The sequence below is a fragment of the Delphinapterus leucas genome, chromosome 4 (assembly GCF_059928025.1).
Source record: "Delphinapterus leucas isolate spDelLeu-1000000601 "Yukka" chromosome 4, BTC_Dleu_Yukka2, whole genome shotgun sequence".
In the NCBI taxonomy this organism is placed as follows: domain Eukaryota; kingdom Metazoa; phylum Chordata; class Mammalia; order Artiodactyla; family Monodontidae; genus Delphinapterus; species Delphinapterus leucas.
Window position 1 is genome coordinate 138598305 of NC_143132.1, and position 27127 is coordinate 138625431.

Here is a 27127-nt window from a genome sequence, read left to right on the forward strand (position 1 = left end):
AGTTTTAGCTCCTTCACTGAGAAAACTGTGAGGCCCAGACTGTTAAAAACCCGTTTATTTGAAAAGGTCCGTGCTCTCTATGCCTCTTTGAGGAAAAATCTATTCTCCCTAGCAGTTTCCCCGGGACTTCATTATCATCAGCTGCCCCTCATTTTGCTACTCTTTCTCCTTACAAAGATGCTTGTAACCCAAGTCTTTTTACCCTGTTGGCTCCCTTCAGGGCTCTGGCGATCCCTTCACCCCCAAGCTTGGGACGGTTTTACACACTGCATCACATATGGGAGTCTTAGCAAGCTACCTGAGAAATCCAGATAATTTGAGAAGAAAATGATATTTGTAGAATGCAACTTCTTTTTTAAATATAAGAAGATATTTTAAATGAGAGAACTAATCTTCAATATCCTTCAACAAGGGTATCTTCCAAGTTATTTCACTTTGCAATCTTTTTTTCTCCAGATACTTGTAATTATGTAAAGTTGGGAATTTTGGTAGAAGACATGTTCTAAAGTACAAATATACTATTTAGTAATCTTTAAATTTAATATGATAAAGCTAATTTCTAAAAATAATAAGGCTTATAAATAACTGGCTAAACCTTCTCCTATGAACAATGAATAAACATCAGAATATTTCAAATATTAAAGTGTTAATTCAAACCCTTCCAATTACAGGCTTTCCACTTATGATTTTAAGCACAGACAACTGAGTAATATTCTGAATAAAATATTACTTCCAAAATTAACAAAATAATCCTCCAATATTCTCTTTTCCTCTACTTACAATGGAAAATATTTCGGATTTGAAACTCAAACATCATTAACAAACTAAGTTTGTTACTCACTTCCTCTGCCTGCATCATTTTAAAAACCTCTCCAAATTCAGAATTTTCTCCTGTTCCAATGACAATACCCTAAAGGGAAAAACAAGAAAACATATTTACATTCAGATGGAATCACCTCTCTCAACCAAAGAACAAAACCCCTTCATTCCCTTTCTCCAAAGCCACCCACAGTCAAGATGTCTGACATAGGTATCTATCCAAGGTTCCCTCAGCAAATTTACTTTTGATGTTACTACAGATCCTTGAAAACAAACATCTCATTAAACTTATTACTGACTCAATTCTGTGGCCCATTTTTTTGTCTATGTTAATATTTCTGAAATTTGAACCTTTCTTATACTCAGTAGAGACATTTAATGTAGTTTCCCTCTCAAATGCTATTGAATGATGCCTTTTACATTTGTGTAATATTAAAATCCAGGAAATAAAATATTTGAAATCAATCAGTAGGAGAGTGATATGTAGTCTGAATATTATAGCCAGTATCATATCAACTAAATTGAAATTTTATTTAACCAATGGTGAACATATCCACAAGCCAAAAAAAAAGAAAAGAACAGGTACTGAGGACTATGCTTTTACAGGATCCATTACCTGGTAATTGGCAGAACTATGGATGTATTATAACTCAGGGACACGGCTTCTCCTTAGTCTCACAAATATCTGCCAAGGATTAGGTTCAATTCTGCCATTTCTTCGCCATATATTTTTAAAAGCTCCACATAAAACTAGCCAAAAAAGAACTGAGGAAATGGCTGAAAACAAAGGAACTGCTATCTTGAAAACGAGAAAGAAAATTTACCTTTGCTTTGCCACATCTGACCAGTGTTCCCATGAAGGCAATGTTACTTCTTGATGCAAGATCTCCATTAGTGGCAGCCGGCTGAGGAGCTGTCACCTTAGAACAAGGTGTTGTCTCTCCTGTCAAGCTGGACTCATCAATGGAAAGATCCACAGCCTTGGGGAACATAAAGCACTCCAGTAAGTTCAAGTTTGAAGACTCTCTCTGCTAAACTTAACATCTAAGGAGTCTGTAACCATCACTCCTTCCACAAATATCCTCCCTTCTATAAATTAACCAAATCTTTTATCATATCCATTACTTTAAGACAGTAGACTGGAATAGGTACAACCATATTTAAAAACGAAGCTGGGGGGGCTTCCCTGGTGGCGCAGTGGTTGAGAGTCCGCTTGCCGATGCAGGGGACACGGGTTCATGCCCCCGTCCGGGAAGATCCCACATGCCGCGGAGCAGCTAGGCCCATGAGCCATGGCCGCTGAGCCTGCGCATCCGGAGCCTGTTGCTCCGCAACGGGAGAGGCCACAACAGTGAGAGGCCCGCGTACCGCAAAAAAAAAAAAAAAAGAAGCTAGGGACTTCCCTGGTGGCGCAGTGGTTAAGAATCTGCCTGACAATGCAAGGGACATGGGTTCAAGCCCTTGTCCGGGAAGATCTCATATGCCACGGAGCAACTAGGCCAGTGTGCCACAACTACTGAGGCTGTGCTCTAGAGCCCGTGAGCCACAACTACTGAAGCCCATGCGCCTAGAGCCTGTGCTCCGCAACAAGAGAAGCCACCTCAATGAGAAGCCTGTGCACCGCAAGAAGAGTAACCCCTCCCCCTCGCAGCAACTAGAGAAAGCCCACACACAGCAACGAAGACCCGATGCAGCCAAAAAAAAAAACGAAGCTAAATCAACAAAATCTACATACAAAGTAGACAGAACCATGAGACAAAATTAGCCTAAACTTCCAAATACTACTAGGGAAAAGGAGACACTAGCTGAGACAATCTTTATTTAGAGAAAACTCGACTCTCATGAGTTTTCTAAAATTATTTCCTAATATTGCCATATCCTGAAGTCCTGAAAATGGGTTTGACAGATTTAAACCAACTATAACAGAAGAGAAATATGACTGAAAGATATAAAAGGTACTGAGAAATAAATAATTTCATCATTTTGGTTTAATTTTCATGAAATTGTTCTTGCTATACATCCCTACATTTATTCTAAATTTATGTCAGCAAGAATCAAAAATGTATATAAATGTTTCCATGCAGATCATGAATATCATATCACCATCCAACTCTGCAATGGGGTTCAATACTGAAGGCTGCACTCCTAACACAATTAAGAATTCACCTACCCAAGCATGAAAAAAAAAAAATCATCATTTTATATGTGGAAAATACTGCAGATGTGACCTGGTTCTGTTTCTAAGTATGGCCCACAGAACAACAGTTCCAAGGATGTTAATAGGCATTGTGTATAGTGTTATAGATGGATGATCATTGATAAACCGACACACACATATATACACATACATACAAGGGAGGAGTACTCTGGTCAAGGAAGTTTTAGAAACACTGTGTTAAGAATTAAACAGCTTCCCCTACCATAGTGCTTCTCAAAACTTACAATGCACCAGCGTGAGGCACCTCAACAGGATTACAGATACAGCAGGGGTTGTGGAAGTGTGGTCTTAGCAGAACCAGCATCACCTCTAACACCTCAGAGCTTGTTAAGAAATTCACTGCCCTACCGCAAACAAGGAGGTGGGGAGAGTGAACCTAACAGACTGCAATTTACAAGCCCTCCAAGTAATTCTGATGTTGCACTCAGGTTTCAGAATCAACAGAAGAGTGTTTTCCAAACATCTTTGATCCATTTTATTCCAGAAGCTCTAGTTCAAGGATCATTAGGAGGCTCTTTGGGAAACTAGAAACTAGTTCATGATTTTACTCATTTTATAGGTTCATTCACTCACCTAAGCAACATTTACTGACTACCTTAACTATGTACCAGGCACTGGGTTAGATCCTAGAAAGAAAACAAGATAAGAAAATGAACCCAGAGCAGTTTAATGTGCAGTTTCACTGCTATTATAAACTGAGCTGGTGTTCTGAATTGGGCCTCCTGATTGACAATTCCTACTATGTACCAAGTACTCTAAATTTAAATCCTGTTTTTTTCTTTTTTGTGGGGTGGGGAAGGGGAATAAATCTCATCTATTTAAATGGTTATTTCATCTATTTAAATGGTTATTTTGTTATGACCATAAATACCTTAAAATAACTCACAGAAAATAATTATTAAAAATTGAGTTCATGAATTCTTTCTCCCCATCTACATAATAAAACTTTTGATTTGATCAACGCCATTGATTCATTCACTTTAAAAGTATTTATTAATACTTATAATATGCCAGGTTCTGTACTATATCATACAGAGTGAGAATCAGCAGTAAACAAAGTTTACTGCTGCCCTCAGCTTTTATTCTAATGGGAAATTGATTTGAAAAAATAAACAAGAGTGGATAATATAATGCTTGATAGTGAGGGAAAAAAATGGTTAAGAATGGAGAGTGACATTTAGATAGAAAGAGAACATCTCTCAAAAGCAGATGACCCTTTTGCAGAGCCCTGACTGGCGTGAGGGCCCCACGGTTGGGCCACAATCAGGGAGGAAGGATTCTAGGCAAAAGGAGCACAAAGTACAAAGCCTGTAGGGGCAGGAACATGCTAGGTGCGTTCCTGTGCTAGGCAGGCATATGACACTGCAAATATAATCAAGTTTATAACATTAGATCATAAAGTTTAAGAATGTTCAGAATAAAAATAAATTATATCATACAACTCCAGAGAGACCAAACTGTGTTAGCATTTCCTGAAAGTTTAATACCATGTAAATGTGATAGATTTTAGTATCAAAATAGGCTTATGAAAAGTATTCCTTAAAACACAGATCTGACAGTCTTTAGAAGTCTTTAGAAGGATTCCCATTTTATATAATTATGTATGCAAAGATAAGCCAGGTAAATTTGCGTTCATTACTTCACCACAACTACAGATTCAAAAAAAAAACACCTGCCATGTTCAAAAGCAATGAATTTTTTTTATTAAAAGAACACAGTTATTTGACTCTTCTTCCCAAATTAATCTTAGGTTTACATAATTTTTCACACTAACACATTTATTACCAAGTAAGAAAAAAGTTAGATCTTTCTTCAAAGATGATGCTAATACTAAAAGCAGTCAGTTGACACTTCCTTGCTCACTATCTGCTAGGCACCATGCTACACACCTACACTAAGTTATCTACTAACAGCTACTTAGCTACTAGCAACTCCAATGAGGCAAGCACTAGTAGTATTATCCCTATTTTACAGACATACTGAAGGATTAAGTGCCTCACCCAACATCACACAGCTCATAAGCTATGGAGACGAAACCCAAACGTTAACAAATTAACTCCTATTCTTCTAAATTACAAAAGTCAACAAATAGTTTATTTTGTTTAGCAAGTTCCTCTTTAATGCTTGTTACAAAAATCAGAACTGCTTGTAATTTTCTAAGCTCTTAGTAAGAAAAACCTGCTAATATTTAAAAACAAACAAATACTTGTATACAAGCTATAGAACTCCTTTCTCTGTGAGAAAGCTGAAATTTATGTTTTCCCACTGACGAATTTTTACTTCAAATGTAAATCTTAAACAAGGATAAATACTAACATTAGGTGGTTGTCAAGGAATACAAATATAATCTGACTTTTTAAAAAGAGGGGGGAAGCATGGCTTTTATTGACTCTGTCCGGGACCCAGCTCTTCACTGTCAGCCTCAGCACGGTAACAACCATTTAAGAGTAAGAATTTTTGTTCAAATCAGGTTTTTCTACAGAAAAGAGGCATGTAGTTTTTTGTACAACAACAATCAGCCCTGTGTTAGTATACAAACTAATGTGGAAGGAAAGGGAGCTTTGTTTGGGTCCTTATCTTTTTTTCCTATATAATTATAAATCTGTTAGAATTAACAACACATTATTAATGAAATTTGTCTAAATCATACATTGTAGCATAGCTCTCAACTGTCCCTTGAACAAGACTATTTTCTAAGTGACAAGTTAGTTTCTCCTAATGGTGACTGCAAGTTTTCGCAGGAAGCAGTTTTGAGAGAGTAAGGGGAAGGAAGTCATTTCTAGGAAGGGTGGTACCTTAATAAAGTAGGCAAGCCTAATTATTACACTTTAACAAAGTCACAATTTAATTCACCTGAGAAGAAAGACATTAGAGTCATTTATCCATTGCATTCATGAGAGAAAGGTTAGGATAAAAGTCAAAGAATCAGCCAGCTCCATGCCTTCCATCCAAGTTTAAACATAAAACCTTCAGAAAAGCTGTTAATAAGGAAACTGATTATGTTTCTCTTCATTCTTCCTCAGGCACTATGGCGGAGGTGTAAATAAGACACAACACAGTTCAAAAAGCAGAATGTAAATAAGAATCAAGATGCATACATAATCCCACAATCTGAATATTTAACACCTACAGAATTTAAATGGTTGAAAATAACTCACAGGATTATTCCTATAAAACATTAGGCAGAAATAAGGTAAATGCCAAAGTCACAAAGGTTTCCTGGAAAGCAAAAAGTGACTGCTTAAAAAAATTACAGTTATTATGGTACAATTGGTAACTACAAATAAGTTCATAAACTAAAGAACATCTTAGTATCCTGTATGCTGCTAGGTTAATCACCTCTAGTCCAGAATTAAAAGCAAATCAGAAATGGATTTCTTTCCCCAGAAATGAATCTTCCAAAATATTCATCTGCAACTGCCTGATCATGATAAAATTTCTTACTTATGCTCTCAAAAATTAAGATTCCTCTTACTGTTTATTCAAATGAAGGAAAATATAATTAAAAATTCTTCATGAGCTCTAGCTTACTAATCAAAGCCCAACTGACCAAGTGTTACATGAAATCAATTTTATCCCATGGTAAATGCTTGCAAACTTGACTTAAAGAGTATGGATTCAGGGACTTCCCTGGTGGTGCAGGGGTTAAGAATCCGCCTGCCAATGCAGGGGACACAGGTTCGATCCCTGGTCCAAGAAGATCCCACATGCCACGGAGCAACTAAGCCCGTGTGCCACAACTACTGAGCCTGCACTCTAGAGCTGCCCCCGAGCCACAACTACTGAGCCCGTGTGCCACAACTACTGAAGCCCACGCACTTAGAGCCCATGCTCCACAAGAGAAGCCATTGCAATGAGAGGCCCATGCACCGCAACAAAGAGTAGCCCCCCGCCCACCGCAACTAGAGAAAGCCCACGTGCAGCAACACAAAGTGTACATTCAGTGCTTTTTATTTAAAAAAAAAAAAAAAAGAGTACAGATTGAACTTGATCAAGTTGTCAATAATTTAAAGGCAAAAATTTAAATTCGGTTAACAATGATTTATAGGATATTTCAGTAAGATTAAAAGGAACAAAATTTCAAAAGGGGACCTATTTTTGCAACAGTCCTTTCCTACCAATGTAAAATGATACTCTTAAAACAAAGACACTAAGTCTCACTTCTAACCCACCCATATTGTCTTTTTAAATTCTAGTGACTGAGGAAAAAAAGAGTTCTTTCTCGTCAGCATTTTAAAATGAATAGCATTGCTCAGCTCACAATAGTTTTTAACCACTGAACTATAAAAATCAGACAACAAAACACTAAGCAGAGCTCCGCTTATACAATCTTAGAGAACCAGCACTCCTATTGCTCTAAGTACGGAATGGTTTTCTCAGCTGTATGATACTATTAAAGAAAAATACATCTTTTCCAAAGTCAAACACAAGTGATTATATCAAATAGCTTTTAGTGAATATGAATGTTTCCACATCCCACAAATACAACATACACCTTTTCCAACATTCTAGTCAATTTCTTTCAACAGCTAATTTTAAATCTCTACTTCCTAAGATGTTTGTAAATTGCTTTTTTACAAGTATGTATATGTTTAATAATTCAGAAATTTAAAAGTGAAGTTTCAGTGATAAATCACAATAAGGAGGGAGCAGCATACTGTAAATCAATTTATCAAATTTACCTGCCAAAAAAATACACTGAAGTCAATATAAAAACTTACAACTCAGGAGTAACATCACAGAAAATAGTGGAGCATGGCACTCAAACAACTGGTCCCTCCACTAAAAAATCATAAGCTGGCAAAAACTAACAGAATAAACTCTGGAATAAAAAAGCAACCAGGGAAATGCTTGAGAAGAAAAAGGCATTTTTATTTGCCTGTCTGCTACGCCCCATTCCCAAGAGAAGCAGCAATAGCTGTGGGGATGGAAGCTTCTGTTCCTGGACCCTGCTCCTAAAATACTATAGTTGTGTGTTTTGACCTGTCTGGCAGTTCTCTGAAGGACTGGTGCAGAGGCTGACCTTTAATTCACATCCCGACTCCAGCTAGAGTAGCTTTCCAGGTATCTGCCAAAAGATTAAAGACATATACTAGCAGGCAAAGCACAGAACAGGGCACGCAGCAGACACAACCAAAAGACTGAAAAGGAAGAGACTAAGGTGGAAGTTCTTTGAAGAAATAAAGGCTTGGAAGGGCTACCACATATACCAGGGAAGACAAAGTGTAAAATGCATACCAATTTAAGCATTATAAGAGTCCTAGAAGAAAAAAAAACTAGAAATGGGCAGAAAGAATATTTGAAGAAATATTGGATGAAAACTTCCCAAATTTAATGAAAGACAGGAATCTATACATCAAAGAAGACAAATACACTCCAAACAGGATAAACTCATAAACATCTACACTGAGAGAAATTATAACCAAACTGCTGAAAGACAAAGACAGAATCTTGAAAACAGCAAGAGCAAAGCAACTTATCATGTACAAGGGATTCTCAATAAGATTAGCATCCCATTTCTTATCAGAAACCATGGCAGCTAGAAGCAGTAGAATAACATATTTAAAGTGCTTAAAAAAAAATCAAAGAGAATTCTATATCGAGCAAAACTATCTTTCAAAAATGAAAAATTAAGACATTCCCATTTAAACAAAAATTGGGTTTGAAAAAAAAAGTGGCAACTGTACCCTGTGTGTAGATCTTGAAGACAGTTTCAAAGAATGATATGGGCTAATAACACTAACACATGAGCCACAAAAGAAAGTATCAATAGAATTAATCATTCAGTACTCCAAGTGAAGGAAAATCTTGGTACATTTCAGGCAATATTTTGTGTTTAGTTAAAAACTTGTAGCTAAGAGGTAAAATATTTTCAACAGCCAAAAGAAATTTTCCTCTGACTCTTACATTGTTTTCTCTTACAAAGAATTCTTTGTTCAAATTTTGATACAGACTTTACCTGGAACATTATGGAAAATATGTTATGTTTCCAAAAAGGCAAAATGTACTGTTATGTAGATATGTATAGTCTATAATATTGCTTCATCTAAAGTCACTGTCTGACCAATCCCTTGGCTGCCCCCAATTAACTAGCCAGAGGTATCTCTTCTGAACTACTACTAAAAAATTAAAATAAAAATCCTAAGGGAAAAAACTGGAGAACATGCCCATAGCTCCATTCTTCTAAGTTTTACTATCCCAGCTCCACAAATAATTCTAAGGTTCCTATGCTGGTAAGGTTACTGCCACCAACACATATTCGCTCATTCCTTGGCCATGGAAAACTGACTCAGGCAAGAAAACCAAATACAGAAATCCTTAAGTTATCAATATTAATCTTCTTTAAAAAGGGTTTTACAAAAGACAGACTCAGCCTGCTATGGACTGAATTCTGTCCCCCCAAAATTCATGCTGAAGCCCTAAACTCCAATGTAATTTGATGATAACTGGAGATAGGGTCTTGGGAGGTAATCAGAGTTAAAGAAGGTAATGTGGATGAGGCCCACATAATGGGATCAGTGGCTTTGTAAGAGGAAGAGGGATCACTCTCTCTACCATATGAAGACATAGCAAAAAGACTGCAAGACAAAAGAGCGCCCTCACCAACAACCCAATTCTGCCAGACCCTGACTGTGGACTTCCCAGCACCCAGAACCATAAGATATAAACATCTGTTGTTTAAGCCACCCAGTCTATTGTATTTTATCACAGCAGCCTGAATTGACTTAAGACACAGCCAGAAAATACCGGATAAAAGTTATATAGCAGTGAGTCACTGAACTTGCTGACAAGATGCTACTACAGGCCCACGCAAGAATTACAGCCAAAGTCTGAACCACTGAAATTATGACAGGAACCCTAGAGTTGCAGCAATGACAATGCTGAAGTGACAACCTTGGCCACGGGCCATGTCCACACGAAAAGAACTATATTGCAAAAGTCCTATGCTTACTTTTTCCAAAGTGAAATCCATATGCTTTATTTGTGAAAAATTAATAATATCCCAAGGATAACTGAGGAGTCTTGATTCCTTTATACTCTAACAAAGAGCTTGTTTCATGTAGGAACATCAAATAACCAGCTAGCCTTACATAATCATTCACCACAACCAAATTCAGCAAACAACACTCCAATAAGCCAATTTAATTACAAAAAGTTAGTAACCTGTGTCCAGAAGAGAATTTCACCTCATCAGCTTTCTTATGTCTTCGGTCAGTACATTTAAATCTAGAAGCAGCAGGAAAGGCTCAATTCTTTCAGGAATGTTGTTGTCTCAATCTACTATCAAAGTAGTTGCAAAAACATGCCTCTGGTACCAGGTAGGGGAGAGAAGTGACAGAAGAAACTAAAGATGTTCAACTATATATGTAAAGTGGATTAACTGGAATAAAATCAACCTAAGCACAGCACTGCCAAATAAAACGTGCTGATGAAGTGTCTGAAAAGTTAACAAGTAGGGGGAAAACAATCAAAACTAATCAATTACTCCACAAAGCATACACTTCTAATTTTTACAGCATCAAGCTTTAAAATGTCAAAAATCCCTCTCATTAAACTCAGAGTAAGTCTTCGATATATATTTGCTGAATGGATAAAATATGTACTAATCCATATTCTGACAAGTATTTTTCTATATGAGAAATTAATTTTAATTATCTGAGATAATTCTCAATTAACCCTTGTTTAAATGAAACCCTTAAATACTTTACTAAGTCAAATGGTGTTTTAAAGTTTCTGTGTCGTTATACTGCTCAAATTGTTCAAACAATGGGAAAATCATCTTCTAACTATCCCACTGAGGAGGTCTGCTTCTGAATTAGAAGAGAAGCACTCCAGAATAAATGGTGACAAAAACTTCATGGATTCAAGTTAGGGTTCTTTGGGGGAGGGGAAGATGATTTATGTCAAGTGACAGGCCTACTACATCTCTAAGGAAGAATAATTCAAGGTCTTATCATTAACCAAATATTAGGGATAGGAGGAAGGGACAAGAAGTGAGTAAAAAAGATACAAAAAGACCTACTAAGGGGAGAAAGAAGGTAATAAAGTAAAATTAACATTCCCAATACTTGCTGTATTGTGTTATTTGCACTCAACAATTAAAGCAATCTGATATCTTTCTAAGGATAAACTTTAAGTATTTGGAAGAAAGACCTTTCTTTATTTCAAGATTAAATGAAGCTTGTACTTATAACTCCAAATGTTCTTCAGGCTTTCCATAACCTCCACATGAGAACGCTCATGTTTTGGGACACACTAGGTATTCAAAGAATGACAGCTCTGTACATGTCAATTCCAATAACAGATGAGACTGGCATTCTCATGGGCTATGAGGGCTTCTGATACTAGGTGCCTTACTCCATCCCTTCAACATATTCTACACACGGTGGCAGGATTAAACGTAACATCATTGCCAGCTAGGTATGACCTTCAAAGCTAAATCCCAACCAATAAAATCTGCAGTGGAGCTTCATATCCAAGGCCCCCTGATTCTACCATATGTTTTCTATCTTTAACATACTGCAGCTCTAATCACATACCAGAACACTCACAGGGATCTACATACTGCTGCTGCTGCATCTCTGTTCAGTACTACCCTTCGTTTATGACCACCAGAGCAATGTTGTCTGAGGCATGCTCAGTTCACTCAAATCAGAAGTAACCTCTCCCTTCTCTAAATTTTCTACTCCATTCTTTGTAGTTCTCTTTCACTTACGCAGTTCTATCTGATCTTATGGTGATTTGTGTACACCAACAGTCTGCTCTCTGAGGGCAAGAGCTCTATCATACCATCTTTGTGTCTCCCACAATGCCTAACACTCATTTCCATAAAGATCTGCTGATTTACTACATGGATACCTCAAAAGACTCTATGGAAAAAACAGATATATTTTAAGGGGAAAAAAATGTTTAGATATGTCACTGTTTTAAATTGCATTTGCTTTTTATATCACTTTGATAATCTCAGTGTTTTAAGTGAATATTTAATCCATTTACAATTAAAATAAGCACTAATACAGTGGGGTTCTATAGCTCTTCCTACTATTTGTTCTCTATTTGACCCATCTATTTATTCTATGTTCCTATTTCTGTTCTTTTCTTATTGTTTGCCTTCTTTTAGATTAGAAAAGTTGTTTCCTTTATTAAATTAGTTATACATCTGTTACTATTCTTTAATTTTTTTATTTTTATTGAAGTATAGTTGATTTACAATGTTGTGTTAATTTCTGCTGTACAACAAAGTGATTCAGTTATACATATATATATACATTATTTTTCCATATTGTTTTCCATTATAGTTTATTACAGGATACTGAATATAGTTCTCTGTGCTATACAGTAGGACCCTGTTGTTTATCCATTCTATATATAATAGTTTGTGTCTTCTAACCCCAAACTCCCAGTCCATCCCTCCCCTACCCCCCACCCCCACCTTGGCAACCACAAGCCTTTTCTCTATGTCTGAGAGTCTGTTTCTGTTTTGTAGATAAGTTCATTTGTGTCCTATTTTAGATCCCACATATAAGTAATATCATATGATATTTGTCTTTTTCTTTCTGACTTACTCACTTAGCATGATAATCTCTAGGTCCATTGCTGCAAATGGCATTATTTCATTCTCCTTATGGCTGAGTAATATTCCATTGTATATATGTACCACATCTTCTTTAGCCATTCCTCTGTCAGTGGACATTTAGGTTGTTTCTATGTCTTGGCTATTGTAAATAGTGCTGCTATCAACATAGAGGTGCATGTAACTTTTTGAATTAAGAGTTTGGTCTGGATATATTCTCTAGCCCCTTCTACCATGTGAGGACATAGCAAGAAGGCACCAGCTATGAACCAGAAAAAGGGTCCTCCCCAGGATGCGACCATGCTGGTGCCTTGATCCTGGACTTCCAGCCACCGGGACTGTGAGACGTACATTTATGTGTTATTTTGTTACAGCTGCTCAAACAGACTAAGACATCAAACTCACCTCAAACAAGCGCAAGTCAGCAGGAACTCTGTCCCCAACAGAAAGGCAAACTGTATCACCTGGAACCAAGTCTCGTGCAAGTGTATGTTCCAATTTTCCTTCACGCACACTGTAACATGAAACAGAAACAACCACAGAGGAAGAAAGCAAGCCAGGCCACTTATTTGAAGAAATTCCTTCCAGTAGGCTTGCTTGAGGGAAAATATATTGCATTATCACCACTTCTAAGGAGATAAGTCAAATACAGAAACCAAGAAAAGACTTACTCTTGTGCTCTTGATAATTAAGATGCTCAGATGAATTTAAAAAAAAAAACAAACAAAGCACTGGAAAAGCTATCCAGTTGCTCAAATGTAAAATGCGAAAACTGTAGCAACCTTCTCAATCACCAGGGTCTGATTATACCTCACTACACCCACAACAGTGCTTGGCACATAGTCACACACAGAAAGTATCTGTTGAATAAATCCATGTCTCAAGAATCTCAAAATTAGAAGTAACAAAAGTTTTAATAGTACAACTTGCTATACTGAATAGGACATGAATTTTTCATGTCAGATTAATGGTTTCTACCTTATGTTTAAACAAATATTGGGCCACAATGTACACTGTAATAGTCACATTTAATTTCTACTTTTAAGAGTAGAAATCCGTATCAGAAACAAGGATCATACCAATGGCATTCTGGTGGCATAAGTTTACTCAGTTCTTCAAGAGATTTTTCTGAACGATATTCCTATTAAAAAAAAAATTAAGAAAAAGTATTTATAAAGAAATGCAAATATGTACAGTCTTAAGAACATATACTATGTTAGACTTAACTAAATTATTGACCCCAATCATTATTTTAACATTTCTCCCAATTTTTATCTTTCTCTTTACTTGCATTTATATTCCTACCCATAAAAGCTTGTCCTTTATGTTAAATATATAGTAACCAATTTTTGATAATTAAGTATTCTCAATTTTTTATATATATATATTTTGGGGGGGGGTGCTGGCACACCACGCAGTATGTGGGATCTTAGTTCCCCAACCAGGGATCGAACCCACGTCCCCTGCATTGCAAGTGCGAGTCTTAACCACTGGGCCACCAGGGAAGTCCCTCAATTTTATATTTCAATATTCAATGTGCAAACCTAAGGTCAAGTTACTTATAAGAAAGTGAAGAAAACTGATTAGTGTGTCCAAAAAGTAGAGTTTTCAGTCATTAAAAGTTAAGATCATTGAGCCTCATAATTAAGATAACTTTACTTTTAGTGTTTAATGACCAAGGAAGTCAAAGACAATTAACTGCAAACAACACTGGTGTTGAGGATTCAAGCCCAAGGCAACTGTAAAGGTTTGTGAAACAAATCTTCTTGGGAGGAACGTAAGTTAAACAAGGAGAGAGATGTGGCTGCCCTACCCTTTCCCATGACTGAATTACCTGGAAGGGGAAATTCTCAGGGGCCCTAACTGTGAGGCTCCAGCCTTCCTCCAACCATACAATCACAGCTGAGAGTCAGAGACATCCTTCACCTCAGTAATGTGGGCTGTCTTGCTTCACACAACATCACTGCTATTTTTGTCTCATGTCTGCACTAAGTACACCAATCTTTTGATCTAAGGTTAAAAAGGGAGAAGAGGGCTTCCCTGGTGGCGCAGTGGTTGAGGGTCCGCCTGCCGATGCAGGGGACACGGGTTCGTGCCCTGGTCCAGGAAGATCCCACATGCCGCGGAGCGGCTGGGCCCGTGAGCCGTGGCCGCTGAGCCTACGCTCCGCAACAGGAGAGGCCACAACAGTGAGAGGCCCGCGTACCTCAAAAAAAAGGGAGAAGAAGGGGTAGGGAGAGTAGTGGGAGTGAAAGTCGGGGGGTGTTTTGAAATGACTGCAGTGCTAGCACTAATCAAAACTGCATACCCATCACAAACGTTTTCAAATAGAAAATGCAAAGCTGTATATGAATAACTTAGAACTAAATCTGTCTTTACTACTTAAGCAAGAGGAACAAATGTGAGAGTAAGGTAAATCTGTAAATATAAAAATCACAAGACACCCAGGGTAATATACAGCATAAGGAACATTACAATAATTCTGTATGGGGACAGACGGTTACTAGACTTATGGTGATCATTTCATAATGCATGCAAATATCAAATCACTGTATACTGCACCTGAAACAATACTGCATCTCAACTATACTTCAATTTTTAAAAAAAATTACAAAGACACCCCTCCCCCAATCATACCAAGGATATTAAGGAATTTGGAAGTTTTACCCAAAAATTCCATAAAAGGCTAGAAAACACTCATTACTCCTAGATCCTAATAAATGACATAGAAGCTGCCCAATCTTTACCTCCCTCTTCAGACTTCTTAGCCTTTACTCACTACAACTACAAAGATACCTCTATATCAAAATGATCCTTCAACACAAACTTGACAGGCATCTCAAATGAACACCTAAAAGTTAAATTTTAAATTTATTGTAAGGTGGCATCAATATATGACTATACGAAACAATTAGCTATTTTTATGACTGCAAGGGTGTACAATGAGGATGGGAAATTGAGATTAGAAAGGGGGGAAGGCAGATGTAAATAATAAAAAGCATTCTCCTCCTAAAACACAGGTAAAAACACATATAAATAATGAACCTATCAAATGAACCTATCATAAAGATATTTGGCAGATGGTTTCAGCCACTATATTTAAGGTGTGTAACACACTATCTCTGTGTAAAAGTCCACACTGAGTACGTTAAAATAGAAATTTTGTGGGATTTTTTCTGAGAGTAGGGGCTATTACCAAGCTACTAATGTCTTCCATACAAAGTGATAATACTGTAAGAATACTTCTGAAGCAAGCCACTCCATACATCTGTAGCATTATTAAAGATGCAAAAGGGTTCCAGTTACTGGTCCAGTGCGGCGTACCACCCACATGACCAAATGAATAGGTGTGTCCAATGAGGCTCAGCCTGGAATAACCTCTACTAAACTAACCCGCCACCTGCCCTAAGGCAACTTTTATCTGTTCTAAGCAAAAGTATTCCCTAGATACAGGATCCCTGATGGTGTACTAATGCAACTCACAAACTTGCTGCAGATAACCTGATTAAAACCGGCTTTTCTACACCGGGTGACTATAAAACAAATTACTAAATTAGAGATTACCACAGGAAAACTGGATGATGACAGGAAATACCCAAGGAATAAATCACAGATGTGGAAATAACCACAGCCACTTAAAATATAGTCTTAAGATTCAAATTAACATGAATTTCAAATGCCATATTAATTTTTCCCTAAACTAGAATAATTCTTCTAGTCTTATTAACCATGCTTTAAAACTTTTAGCTAATCAAATGACACCTGCCAACACTGTTCTAAAACCTAAAGAAGTTATCAGATATTTAAATAAACATAAAACTAAGCCCATGTTTTTATTTATATCTATACTGGTCAACAGAAATCCAGACATTATCTTCACATTATTCACATTAATTTTTTAAAGGGGGTTCCTTTTCATATATCTTCTTTACTGTTTCAATGTCTATGCTGAACAGGGAGTTCAATCCAGATCAGAACATCCCTTCCATTGAGGAATGAGCAATTTGAACTCTGGCCCAATTTTTTAACTGGAAAAAATTTAAAAGCCTACTCCTGGATTTTATTTCTATTACTGTACTTTTTGCTTCCATCTGCTTCAGTTATCTTTAACATCATCAAATAAAAAACTAGATTTCTTCATGCCACTGCCTAAACCAAAGCAGTCAAGTTGGTTCCACAAACTTCCTTGCAGAATTATTGTTTTTGAAATTATTTCAAAAACAAAGAATAAATTGTTCTGACCAACATACCCATTAACTATACATTTTAACTAACATAAGCCACCTTGATTTTTTTAAGCAATTAACTAAAATACCATTTTTATGTCATCAAAATAGGCTACTTACTCACCTGAACAAAGGCGACCGTAACGACGATAAGTATTGCCTAAACAAAACAAACAACCTTTTTAAATAAGACATTGTAATAACTGTTAATCATATCTTATTTTTCTGACTCTATCTGCAGCCCCAAGACACCAGACACTAAGCACAAAACAGCCAGGGAAGGAATCACAACTCCGCCTTGAGGCCTGTGGGGAAAATCGGATAGGTGACAGGGACCTGCCTCCCCAGGAAGGCTTCTCAAACTCTTTGATCTCAGAATCCCTTTATGCTCTTACAAACGGAGGACCAGCTTTTGTTTATGTGACTTCCAGCTATTGAGATTTACCATATTAAATACGTTTTCAATCACTCAGTTTTAATTTCTACTTATTATCTAAAAAAAAGTAAGCCCATTACACGTTAACATACAACATTTTTTATGAAAAATATTCCTCCAAAACAATTGTGGGAAAAGTGGCAGTGTTTTCAATTTTTCTATCTTTAATGTCTGCTTTAATACAAAGCCAGATTCTCGTATCTGCTTCTGCATTCAATCTATTGGTATGTTGATTAGGCTGAAGTATATGAACAAAATTCAGCCTCATTCAGATATTGCTGAAAAAAGGGAGGAGTATTTTAAAAGCCTTTTCAGATGATTGTGGATATTATTCTTAGCTACACCAAAATTAGACAACTGTTACTTTAAAAGTAATTTGCAATATAGAACCTAAAACTATATCAATGAACTTTTCATAATCTATTATATTAAAATCTACTGATCTCTTTTGCATGTTTCATGGCTCTTTTGTCACCGAACATTTTGTATCATCATGCACTGGTCATTTAGAAAAGATTGATTCACTTGGTTATTCAAATCTTTCAAGTGTTGACACATTTCATAATAGTTAAAAAAAAAAATCACATCCACTAAAATCACTACTGATCTTATTAGAATAAGGTCTTAAATACTGGGAAGCTGTCCAGCATAAAATAATGCATAAAATTTTTGCAAAATTCTAATTATCACTGAAAGCTTGAATTTTACCATTGGCAACAAATTCTGTCAGTTGTTTTTCTTGTAGTGATAGGCTCATGCCACTCACTTTCAAAAAAAAGTATGCCAGTTATCCAAGTCTTAATAACCATAGTTTGTCTATCAGTCATTCTTTCGAGTAAAAGGCTAGTTCAGCTCAGCACACAGCCTTTCCTTGAAACAACCATGCATACTTCAATGCGTACTTCCCATTTCATCACACAGAACATTAAAAAGGTATATATTTAAGGATCAAGGCTTAATAAAATTAATTTTTACTGTTTTATCAAAAATACTGCTAAGAGAAACAGTGAAAGAAAACAATGACTACTAGACAGTTTGTTGCCATTATTTTGATTCAAGCCGAAGCTCTAACAGTTTTACCCGCCATCACTTTTGCGCCACTGATGCAAATGTCTATAGCAAAAAGACAATGTTTTTAGTTTTATGAAAGTAGTTTTGACCTCATATGCTCCCTTAAAAGAATCTCAGAGACTCCTGGGAGTCCACAAGCAAGAGCTGGTGAATCACAGCTCTACGTTCATTTCTACTGTGTTCTTAAGCCTAACACACTTGCTTTAATCAACGCTTATACTTACTATAAATTTTTATACTACAATGAAACAGAAGGGCAAGAAAAAAAAAAGAAAGATGAAAGCCAGAATAACCTAACTGGAAAGAATAAAATACAGAGTACACTGTTAAATAATACTTTTAATTTTTTAAATGTCAGGCTTCAGTTCACGATTACTCAAACGTATTCTCAATTGGAAAGTAAAATATTTAACTGGAAAATTATTATAAAATATTTCATATCTGTGAAATTATCGGATTGTTAAATAATTCTAGGGTGCCAATCACAGACCCTTGAACATTACATGAGATCACTGCAACTAAAACCAGAATTTGGATTTTAACAAAAAAACCTGAAGAAGCATTAAGGCATGTCTCAATTCATTTTCTAAAATAAAAGCCAATCCTAATTTATATGATTAACAATTTTTAAAAAGATATATTTTTTCTTACCACAGTGATACTGACAGCATCATCAAACTGATGCATTAAAACACTGATGACTGCAGAAGCCAGAAGCAGCATAATAAGGGGATTTTTAAACTGAAAGTGAAAAAAAAACAGCAATTCAACAGTTTTGTATGAAAGACAGTTGTGTACCAGCACAGCAAAAGCCTAAAAAAAACAACTATCAGGGCATTATTACTTAAAACTAAGAATTTACCAATTCCTTATAGTACACATGTATTTTTAGTATACTATAAGCTGTTCTGAATTTCTACCCGGGCTAGAATAAATGGAAAATAACTTTTAAGCTAAAGGTTTACATTAAGCACTGGGTAGAACACCTAAATTATAAATTCCAAACATTCCTCAGCATTCCTATACTATAAGTAAGTGGGTGTAGATTACAATTCTGTGGTTGACCCACCCACCACAGGAATAACCACCCCCCACTAGGGGAGGGGCGGGGCAGCTAAGAGCAGACAGTAAGATCCTCACCACAGAAGAAGCTGAAGATTTCCCCAACACTGGTTTTCCTGACATCTAGCTAGCAGAGACAAAAGTATCTAAAGAAACAAACCACAGCACCAACTCAATCAGGCAGCTCTTAAATGACCAAGCACCAGAGCCACCCCAAATTCTTCCAGTTGGACATCCTAGTTAAACATCAGAGCTCTGCTGCCAGAATGCCTTCCTCTGATGAAACGGTGCCAGTCGCCGTCAAAGTTGCAAAGTAACTTTGCAAAGAATCCAGCCCAGCAGAGAGCCTCAGCCCCTGGATATCATAACTGTGAAGTTAGACGCCACCACCTCCCACTCCCTTTATGGCTCCATTCCTTGGCACAGCGGTTGCAACCCTGCTTCACATCAGAATCACGTGAAGAGTTTCCAACAAATGCCCAGGTTCACACCAGAGCAATCAAATCAGAATCTCCGGGCACAGGGCCCAGGCTTCAGCATTTTAAAAGCACTCCCCAAGTGATTCTAATGCACAGAGGATTGAAAATCACTGCTCCAGCAAAATAAAAGTACAACTGCAATGTGGTTCAGGGTTGACAAACTACACACAAACTGAGCCAGAGTACCTGGGTTTGAATCCAGCTCCAATTTTGTGTGACCTTAATTTTTTAAGCCCTGGGGGTGCTTCCCTACCTTGTACTAAAAACTGTGGTAAGCATTAACCAAGAATGTATATTAAATCACTGTGTAAACTACAAACCCCTCAAACATTAGCTGCTATCACCACACTTTGAGAGCAAGGCCCATGATCATTTTATTTCACCCTAAAACAGCTGTGCCGTGGTACTAAGGAAACCACCTAATAGATGGCAGGCTCCAAATGTTTGCAGAACAACAAATTCAGTGTTCTCTGTAGAGGAGTGGGGAGTGGTCCAGGGCTTTACGATTAACAACTGATATTTACTGTTAATTACTGCTTGCACCTAACTACATTACAGGCACTATTTCATTTCATTCTCACAGCAATCTCATGATGCAGGTACTCTAGCTTTGAAACAGGATCAAGAAAGCAAAACATTAAAAATCATACTGCCTAGTGATAAGTCAAATCACTGTAATTTATAAATCCAGAGTAAACTTCTGAAGTTTTAGGTAATGTGGAAATGTGGTAAATGTGAGAATACAGATATACATATAAAAAATATTCCAATAAAAACAAGACAGATACAAGGTTCTTCTCTAAAAATTCAGCTTTTCTACTTTAGACAAATTCATTTAAATAAGTTAAAAATGATAAATTTTGGTTCATTAACAGGCAAGGCCCTTTAGAAAAGTTAAACGAAGATATTTTTTAAAAAGAACCTGCAGCTTAGAAGGCATTAGAAAGTTTCTTCACTAAAAAGAATTTATTTGGGGCTTCCCTGGTGGCGCAGTGGTTTAGAGAGTCCGCCTGCCGATGCAGGGGACACGGGTTCGTGCCCCGGTCCGGGAAGATCCCACATGCCGCGGAGTGGCTGGGCCCGTGAGCCATGGCCGCCGCGGAGTGGCTGGGCCCGTGAGCCATGGCCGCTGAGCCTGTGCTCCGCAACGGGAAGAGGCCACAACAGTGATAGGCCCGCGTACCCCCCCCCAAAAAAAAAAAGAATTTATTTGTTTGGCAAACTAATCTTACTACTTGAAAACTGGCCATAGGAGTTTTTTTTTTTTTTTTTGGTACGCAGGCCTCTCACTGTTGTGGCCTCTTCCCATTGCGGAGCACAGGCTCCGGACGCACAAGCTCAGCGTCCATGGCTCACGGGCCCAGCCACTCCGCGGCATGTGGGATCTTCCCGGACCGGGGCACGAACCCGTGTCCCCTGCATCGGCAGGCGGACTCTAAACCACTGCGCCACCAGGGAAGCCCCATAGGAGTTTTTTAGCTTTTCACTAATACACTTGTCATAAAGATAAGAAAAATCCTACAGTAAATCTTTCTGAAAAGATTAGGACATTAATAAAATATAATTAAAAATAGCTATAATCTACTGATAGCTTACTATCTCCTAAGATTATTATCCCCATTTTATAGATAAGGCTCAGAGGATAATAAACAGCACAGAGCTAGTAAGAAATAAAGGTGGAACTTGTACCCAGGCAGCCAAATGACCTTTTACTAATTTTCTAAGCTAGCCATATTACTTTTAAAAAAATTAGCATTTCTATAATAAAAAATATTTAAGTTAAGACACCTGCAAAGGAAACTAATGTTAATAGTATCACCTCCATGTAATATGTCCTTAAAGATCTGTACACTAAAATCATAGAAATTCCAATGTAACAATAAACTCTAACAAATGAAAAAATTTAGGTAAAAAACATTTAAAAAAATTATTTCCTTTCTCCATAAATAACTTCACAAAAGTAAACAACTACATTTACAAAAATACATGTAAGTTACACAGCAGGAGAAAATAAAAATATCTCACCTGAGAAATATACTTCTTCCATAGTGGCTCATCTTCACTGATATCAAACTCATTCCAGCCATGGAAAGCTCTCCGATGACTTACTTCACATTTGTTTAGACCATTCTGAAGATCAGCCTATGAGATTTTACCCATAAAAGTCATTGAGAATATTAGCAGAGAAAAAAAAAAGAAAACACAAAAAAAGTACATACGTATGATCACACTTACAGGAACTTCTATGACAGTCAAAACCAATCTATGGGGACAGAAAGCATATCAGTGGTTGCCTGGGGCCAGAGCAGTGGGAGGGATTAGCTGCAAAAAACATGTGGAAGCTTTTCGGAGTGATGAAAATTTTCTACATCTTAATTGTGGTGGTGGTTACATCTGTCAAAATGCAAACTGTACATTTAATATGAGTACACTGTATTTTATATAAATTATACCTCAATAAAAAATTTTTAATGTAAGCAACAAGATAGAGTTTAACAAACAAAAAAATTATGATCCTCTTTGGAGAAAGAGAAATAACACAAACCAGTCAGGATGTACAGAAAACAAAATACCAGTACATTTTAACTAGTTTTCTTCATTTTCACTGTTGTCTTGTTGTTTTCTAAAATTAGTTTCTCCAAAAGATCATGCATCTTTCTTGTTCTCTGAGCCTATCAAAATTCTGAGATTGGTGTTACCTTTTGCTCTTGGACTGTATATTTATTCCAAGCAGAAAATCTGTGGTTCCTAAATTACTCAAAATAATGAAGTTAACATTAACTGGTTCTTGGGACATTTTATGCCCTATGAACACCACCTACATTCTTCAGTCACTGCCTCTCGTGATTTATTATTTTAACTATCATTAAAGAATAAATTATTTGCATCTCTAAAATAATTAAGTTTCTCTGGCCAAAAGCTTTATAATAGAGTTCACTAATAGTCTTGTGACACAAATATATTTAGAGTAAGTGGTTTTAAAACAGAGTATAAATACAACTCGCCTCCCAAAAAAAACCTCAACAAAAGGATAACCGATGTTTTTAATGCCGTTGTTAAAATATGTAAATTCTGAAGGAAGAATTTTAAATATTCTTTTCCTCATGTTTCATTAGATTGTGATTTTTAAAACTAGGAAGAGATTAAATTACATAAGCAAAGTTTATTTGCAGTTCTGAACTTGCACTTAGCTTTTACATTAGAAAACACATAAAAAAAAGATAAACTCCTAACTCTACTTATGTTAATAATTAAATTATTTTCCTAATCCAACTAATCCTCACAAAGCACAAATAGTCCCTAGCAATACTAATGATCTAGAGTTGCACTGTCCAATCAGGTAACCACTAGCCTCATGCACCTATTTAAATTTCAATGAATAAAAACTAAATTAAATTAATTTCAGTTCCTCCCCTAAATTATCTGTACTTTAAATCCTCAACTGTCATGTTTAACTAGTGGCTACTGCACTGGACAGTGCAGAACAGAATATTTCTGTCATCACAGAAAATTCTACCAGATAGCACTTATCTATAGAGTCTAAGCGACTCATTCTACTATCCACTCCCTTCCTCCCCACCAAGCACTTACTTGGAGAATGCTTGCAACTTCACTGACTGGTAATTCACTTGCTTTTTTTGATGTCAATACAGGAATCATTGTCTCATTTTCAGCATTAGGAATTTTTTGAAAACGTGCAACCTAGGAAATAAAACCAAAGGAAAAATATTTGAATATACTAAACAATTCTAATGCAGTCTAGAATAAATGAAAATTCAAACGTTCCCAGAAACCTTTTTTCACAGTTAGAAAACAAATATTTTCAGACTAATAATGAGTATCCAGTCCTATTAAGATAATTTTATACTATGTGCTATTCCAGAAAGCACATTTCAAAAATTAAGTCACCAGTGCTAGCTAGAACACAAAACAATTTTCACATTAAAAAAAAATGCTATTTCTACACCAGTGTAATGAGTAAAAAGTAAAACAGATGTCCTGTCTAGCAGATCCCAATGATTACATGGAGTCATAATCCTCTAAACTCATTATGTTTAACACGAGGGACAAGGAACAGCTAAGCTTGCTCCATTTTAACTACTCCTGTTGACCAGCTCATTTCTTAACTATCCAGAAAGGACACCAGGCTACTCTACCGAAGCACCATGACAGAACATCAGAATTACAAACCCATTCTCAAACGAGGGGAAACAGAAAGCAGAGAAACCAGACAAGCAGAGGACACACAGGTGAGTGAAGGGGTTGTGAACAAGCAGTGAGTCACAAAGATGATAGTAACCATGGCACCTACTTGATGCAGCTTCATAAGCAAATGTCTACAGAAAAGTGTTTAACACATTTCTAGAAATAAATCCCCAATCCAGACTTGAATCTTTATAGACAAAAAGTTTTGAAAAAGTATGAGAAAGGGAGAAAAAGCTCCACGCTGAAACTTTAGAGAAGAAAACATTTCAGCTGCCACACATGCACTGATTTAAAAAATACTGAAAGTGAAGTGATCATTTTATTGCCAAGATACACATCTTTAAGCTTTCAGGTGAAATGTTTTCAACCTTGGATAATCAACATATTTAGGATAAAATATTTCCCTAAAAATTGTTTTTGAGGCAGCACTTCTTTAAGACAACAAATAAGGTCAAAAAAATAATAATTTAAGTTTCTATCATTATTAAAGTATTATTATAGACACCTGTATCCATTTAAAAAAAAAAAAACTTTGTACTTACTCCAAAAAAAACAGTAAATAGCTATGGAAAAAAAAAAAAGTGTTTCCCAATGCATCCAAGTTCTGGAACAATCATATACACATTTTCTAATCTCATCTATTACAAAGGCATTGTTAAATATTTAAGTATTTCAAAGAAAAGAGCATAAAGTATTTTTCTTTTAATGAGAAGATACTAGTGACCAAAAATTCTGAGGAAATTGGAAACAGATTACCTTTCTTGACATGGTTATTTTATCTTCTGAAATCATTAAGAAGGATCAAATATGTTTACACTGCCTGCAGTGGCAATGAGATTAAGAAAATCTTTTATTTCTAAGATTCACGTACATTAATTTCTTCATATATAATATGAGGATAGTGCCTGAAGTTGTTTGAGGATTACATCCATTAATACATAATTTGACCCACTAGTAATAAACACTGAAATAGCTATTTTCTCCCAAAACTATTTAATATTTATAAGCACGTGCTCAATAATATAATGAGCTCAATAAATTATTAAGGCTAGTAATTCTTCTATTAAACATACTTCTATTAAACATATCATTAATATATTGGAAACTGCCACCTCCGGTTCAAGAGCCTTACTCATAAAAGTCTTTTTTTAAAAGTTACCCTTTAGTAGTTGGTATATAAATAGGGTCTATGTTGGAACACACTTTACATAAAATCCCTCAGGAGCATTACATGGGCCCAAAAGAGCTCAAAAATCTCAACAGAAGGAAGTGAGACTATATTTCATTTAATAAAGGATAAGATAACTCTCTACATATATGAAGGGCAAGAGGGCAACCCCAAATCCAAAGGGTGAGTTTACAGCAGACCAACTTCAGGACTTAGAATGAAGAGTGCCAGATGCTGTGCGTGGTGGCAGAGGCTGGATGGCCAGCCACGATAAGGACCAGTTTCCACAACAGAGGGAGGCCACAGCCCAGTAAATTCTTGGCCAAAAGCAGTGATGTTAACTGTATTTACGCTTACTAGCCTCTATATCAACTTAAAATTATGAAATCATTAAATTTTAATCCTATTTTCTTTTTAAGCAAATGTTACAGAGATTTACCAACTCAGATGGGTCATTAGTTACATAAATCATAAGAATATTTTAATTTGTTCATTCATTTACTCTTTTAACAAACACCTGCCATTTATTGAGAATCTGACTCTGTGCTAGGCCCTTAGAATTTAACAGAGAGCAAAATAAGGAGTGCAACTGGAGGGAAACAGAAGACAGGTATTAACAAAGAATAGCAAAAATGAATGGAAACTGATAATGATCACTACTATGAAGGAGTCCACGGCTAAGGGCGCTTGCAATCAGAGACTACTATCAGGACAGGAGAGGTCTGATGAGGAAGTGATGCTTATGGAAGTGAGAGGCAAGAAGCTGCCTGAGGGAGGGGATGGAAGAACAGAAGGAACTGAACGTGTGAGGAAGGGGGAGCACGGCGAGTGAAGTACTAAAGATGGCCAACATTCATCCACTCACTCACTCAGTCCTTTGACACATAATCGATGCTTATTATTCTTGAAAAGTGACCAAACAGGTAAGAACTCTATCCTCATGGAGCTACATACCAATAGGAAGCAAAAGACCATAAATAATACATGATAAATGTTCTAGAAAACAATTAAGAAAAGAAGAATAAGCAAAGGAGGAGTTACTTCATTTTATATGGTGGGGGCTGGTGGACACCACAAGGAAGACCTCTCCAGTAAGGTGACATTTGGGCAGAGACCTGAAAGAAGCAAGGGAACCAGCTATTAGACATCTAGGTAGAAATGTCCAGGAGGAAGGTGGGTACATGTGCACCTAGGAGAGGTCCAGGCTGAAGCAAGCACATGTCGTCATGAGCATATAAATGGTATTAAATCTGAGGATAAACATACACACCAGCACAGAAGAAAGGGAAGAGGTCTGCAGGCTGACCCTAGGGCATCCTCCCAACAGACAGAAATCCAAGATGAGCAGTGACCAAGAGAAAAGACCAAGAAGGAGCAACCAGTGAGGTAAAAGGAGAACCAAGACAGAAGCAAGTATTTAAAGGACAGTGTAATGGGCTGGGCCAAATGTTACTGAAAAATTAAGATAAGAACTGAGAACTGACCACAGGACTTGGTGACAAGGAGATAAATAAATCAGTTCAGTGTAGTATAGTGGGACCCAAAAATCAGGAGTGGGTTCAGCAGAAACAGCAGGAGAGAAGTTAAGAGACAGCCAAGTATAAGTAATTCCCATTCTGATGCAAAAGAGGAGCAGGGAAATGGGATCATAGACAGAATGAAATGTAGGGTCAAGAGTTGGGTTTTTTTTTTTAAGATAGAAGAAATAACATCATGTTTGTATGTTGATTAGAATGATAACTAACAACACAGAAGAGAGACAGGACAACTGATAAAGCGATGTTCTGGACTAAATGAGAGGGGTGGAATCTGGCCAATTCTGAATAGGGCTGGCCTTAGATAACAGTTCATTCAGTTACAGATGGGAA

At 36.7% G+C, this 27127-nt stretch overlaps 1 protein-coding gene across 7 annotated transcripts in view; it reads right to left on the minus strand.

Moving 5' to 3' along the window:
- The window catches only part of ATP2C1 (ATPase secretory pathway Ca2+ transporting 1), a 103151-nt gene that overhangs the window by 41387 nt on the left and 34637 nt on the right, over positions 1–27127 (minus strand). For 3 of the 7 annotated variants that reach the window (XM_022561765.3, XM_022561768.2, XM_022561769.3), the window contains 8 exons: positions 23477–23587; positions 21911–22027; positions 18996–19085; positions 16962–16997; positions 13691–13752; positions 13017–13125; positions 1644–1799; positions 842–910 (listed from right to left, as the gene is read on the minus strand). In XM_022561765.3, the coding sequence (XP_022417473.2) occupies positions 842–910; positions 1644–1799; positions 13017–13125; positions 13691–13752; positions 16962–16997; positions 18996–19085; positions 21911–22027; positions 23477–23545 (708 nt within the window). In that variant the 5' untranslated portion in view covers positions 23546–23587. Of the gene's footprint in view, positions 1–841; positions 911–1643; positions 1800–13016; positions 13126–13690; positions 13753–15407; positions 16940–16961; positions 16998–18995; positions 19086–21910; positions 22028–23476; positions 23588–24847; positions 24870–26300; positions 26375–27127 lie in introns of those variants that run through there. The other 4 variants (XM_089911152.1, XM_089911153.1, XM_089911151.1 and 1 more) reach the window with 3 other exon arrangements.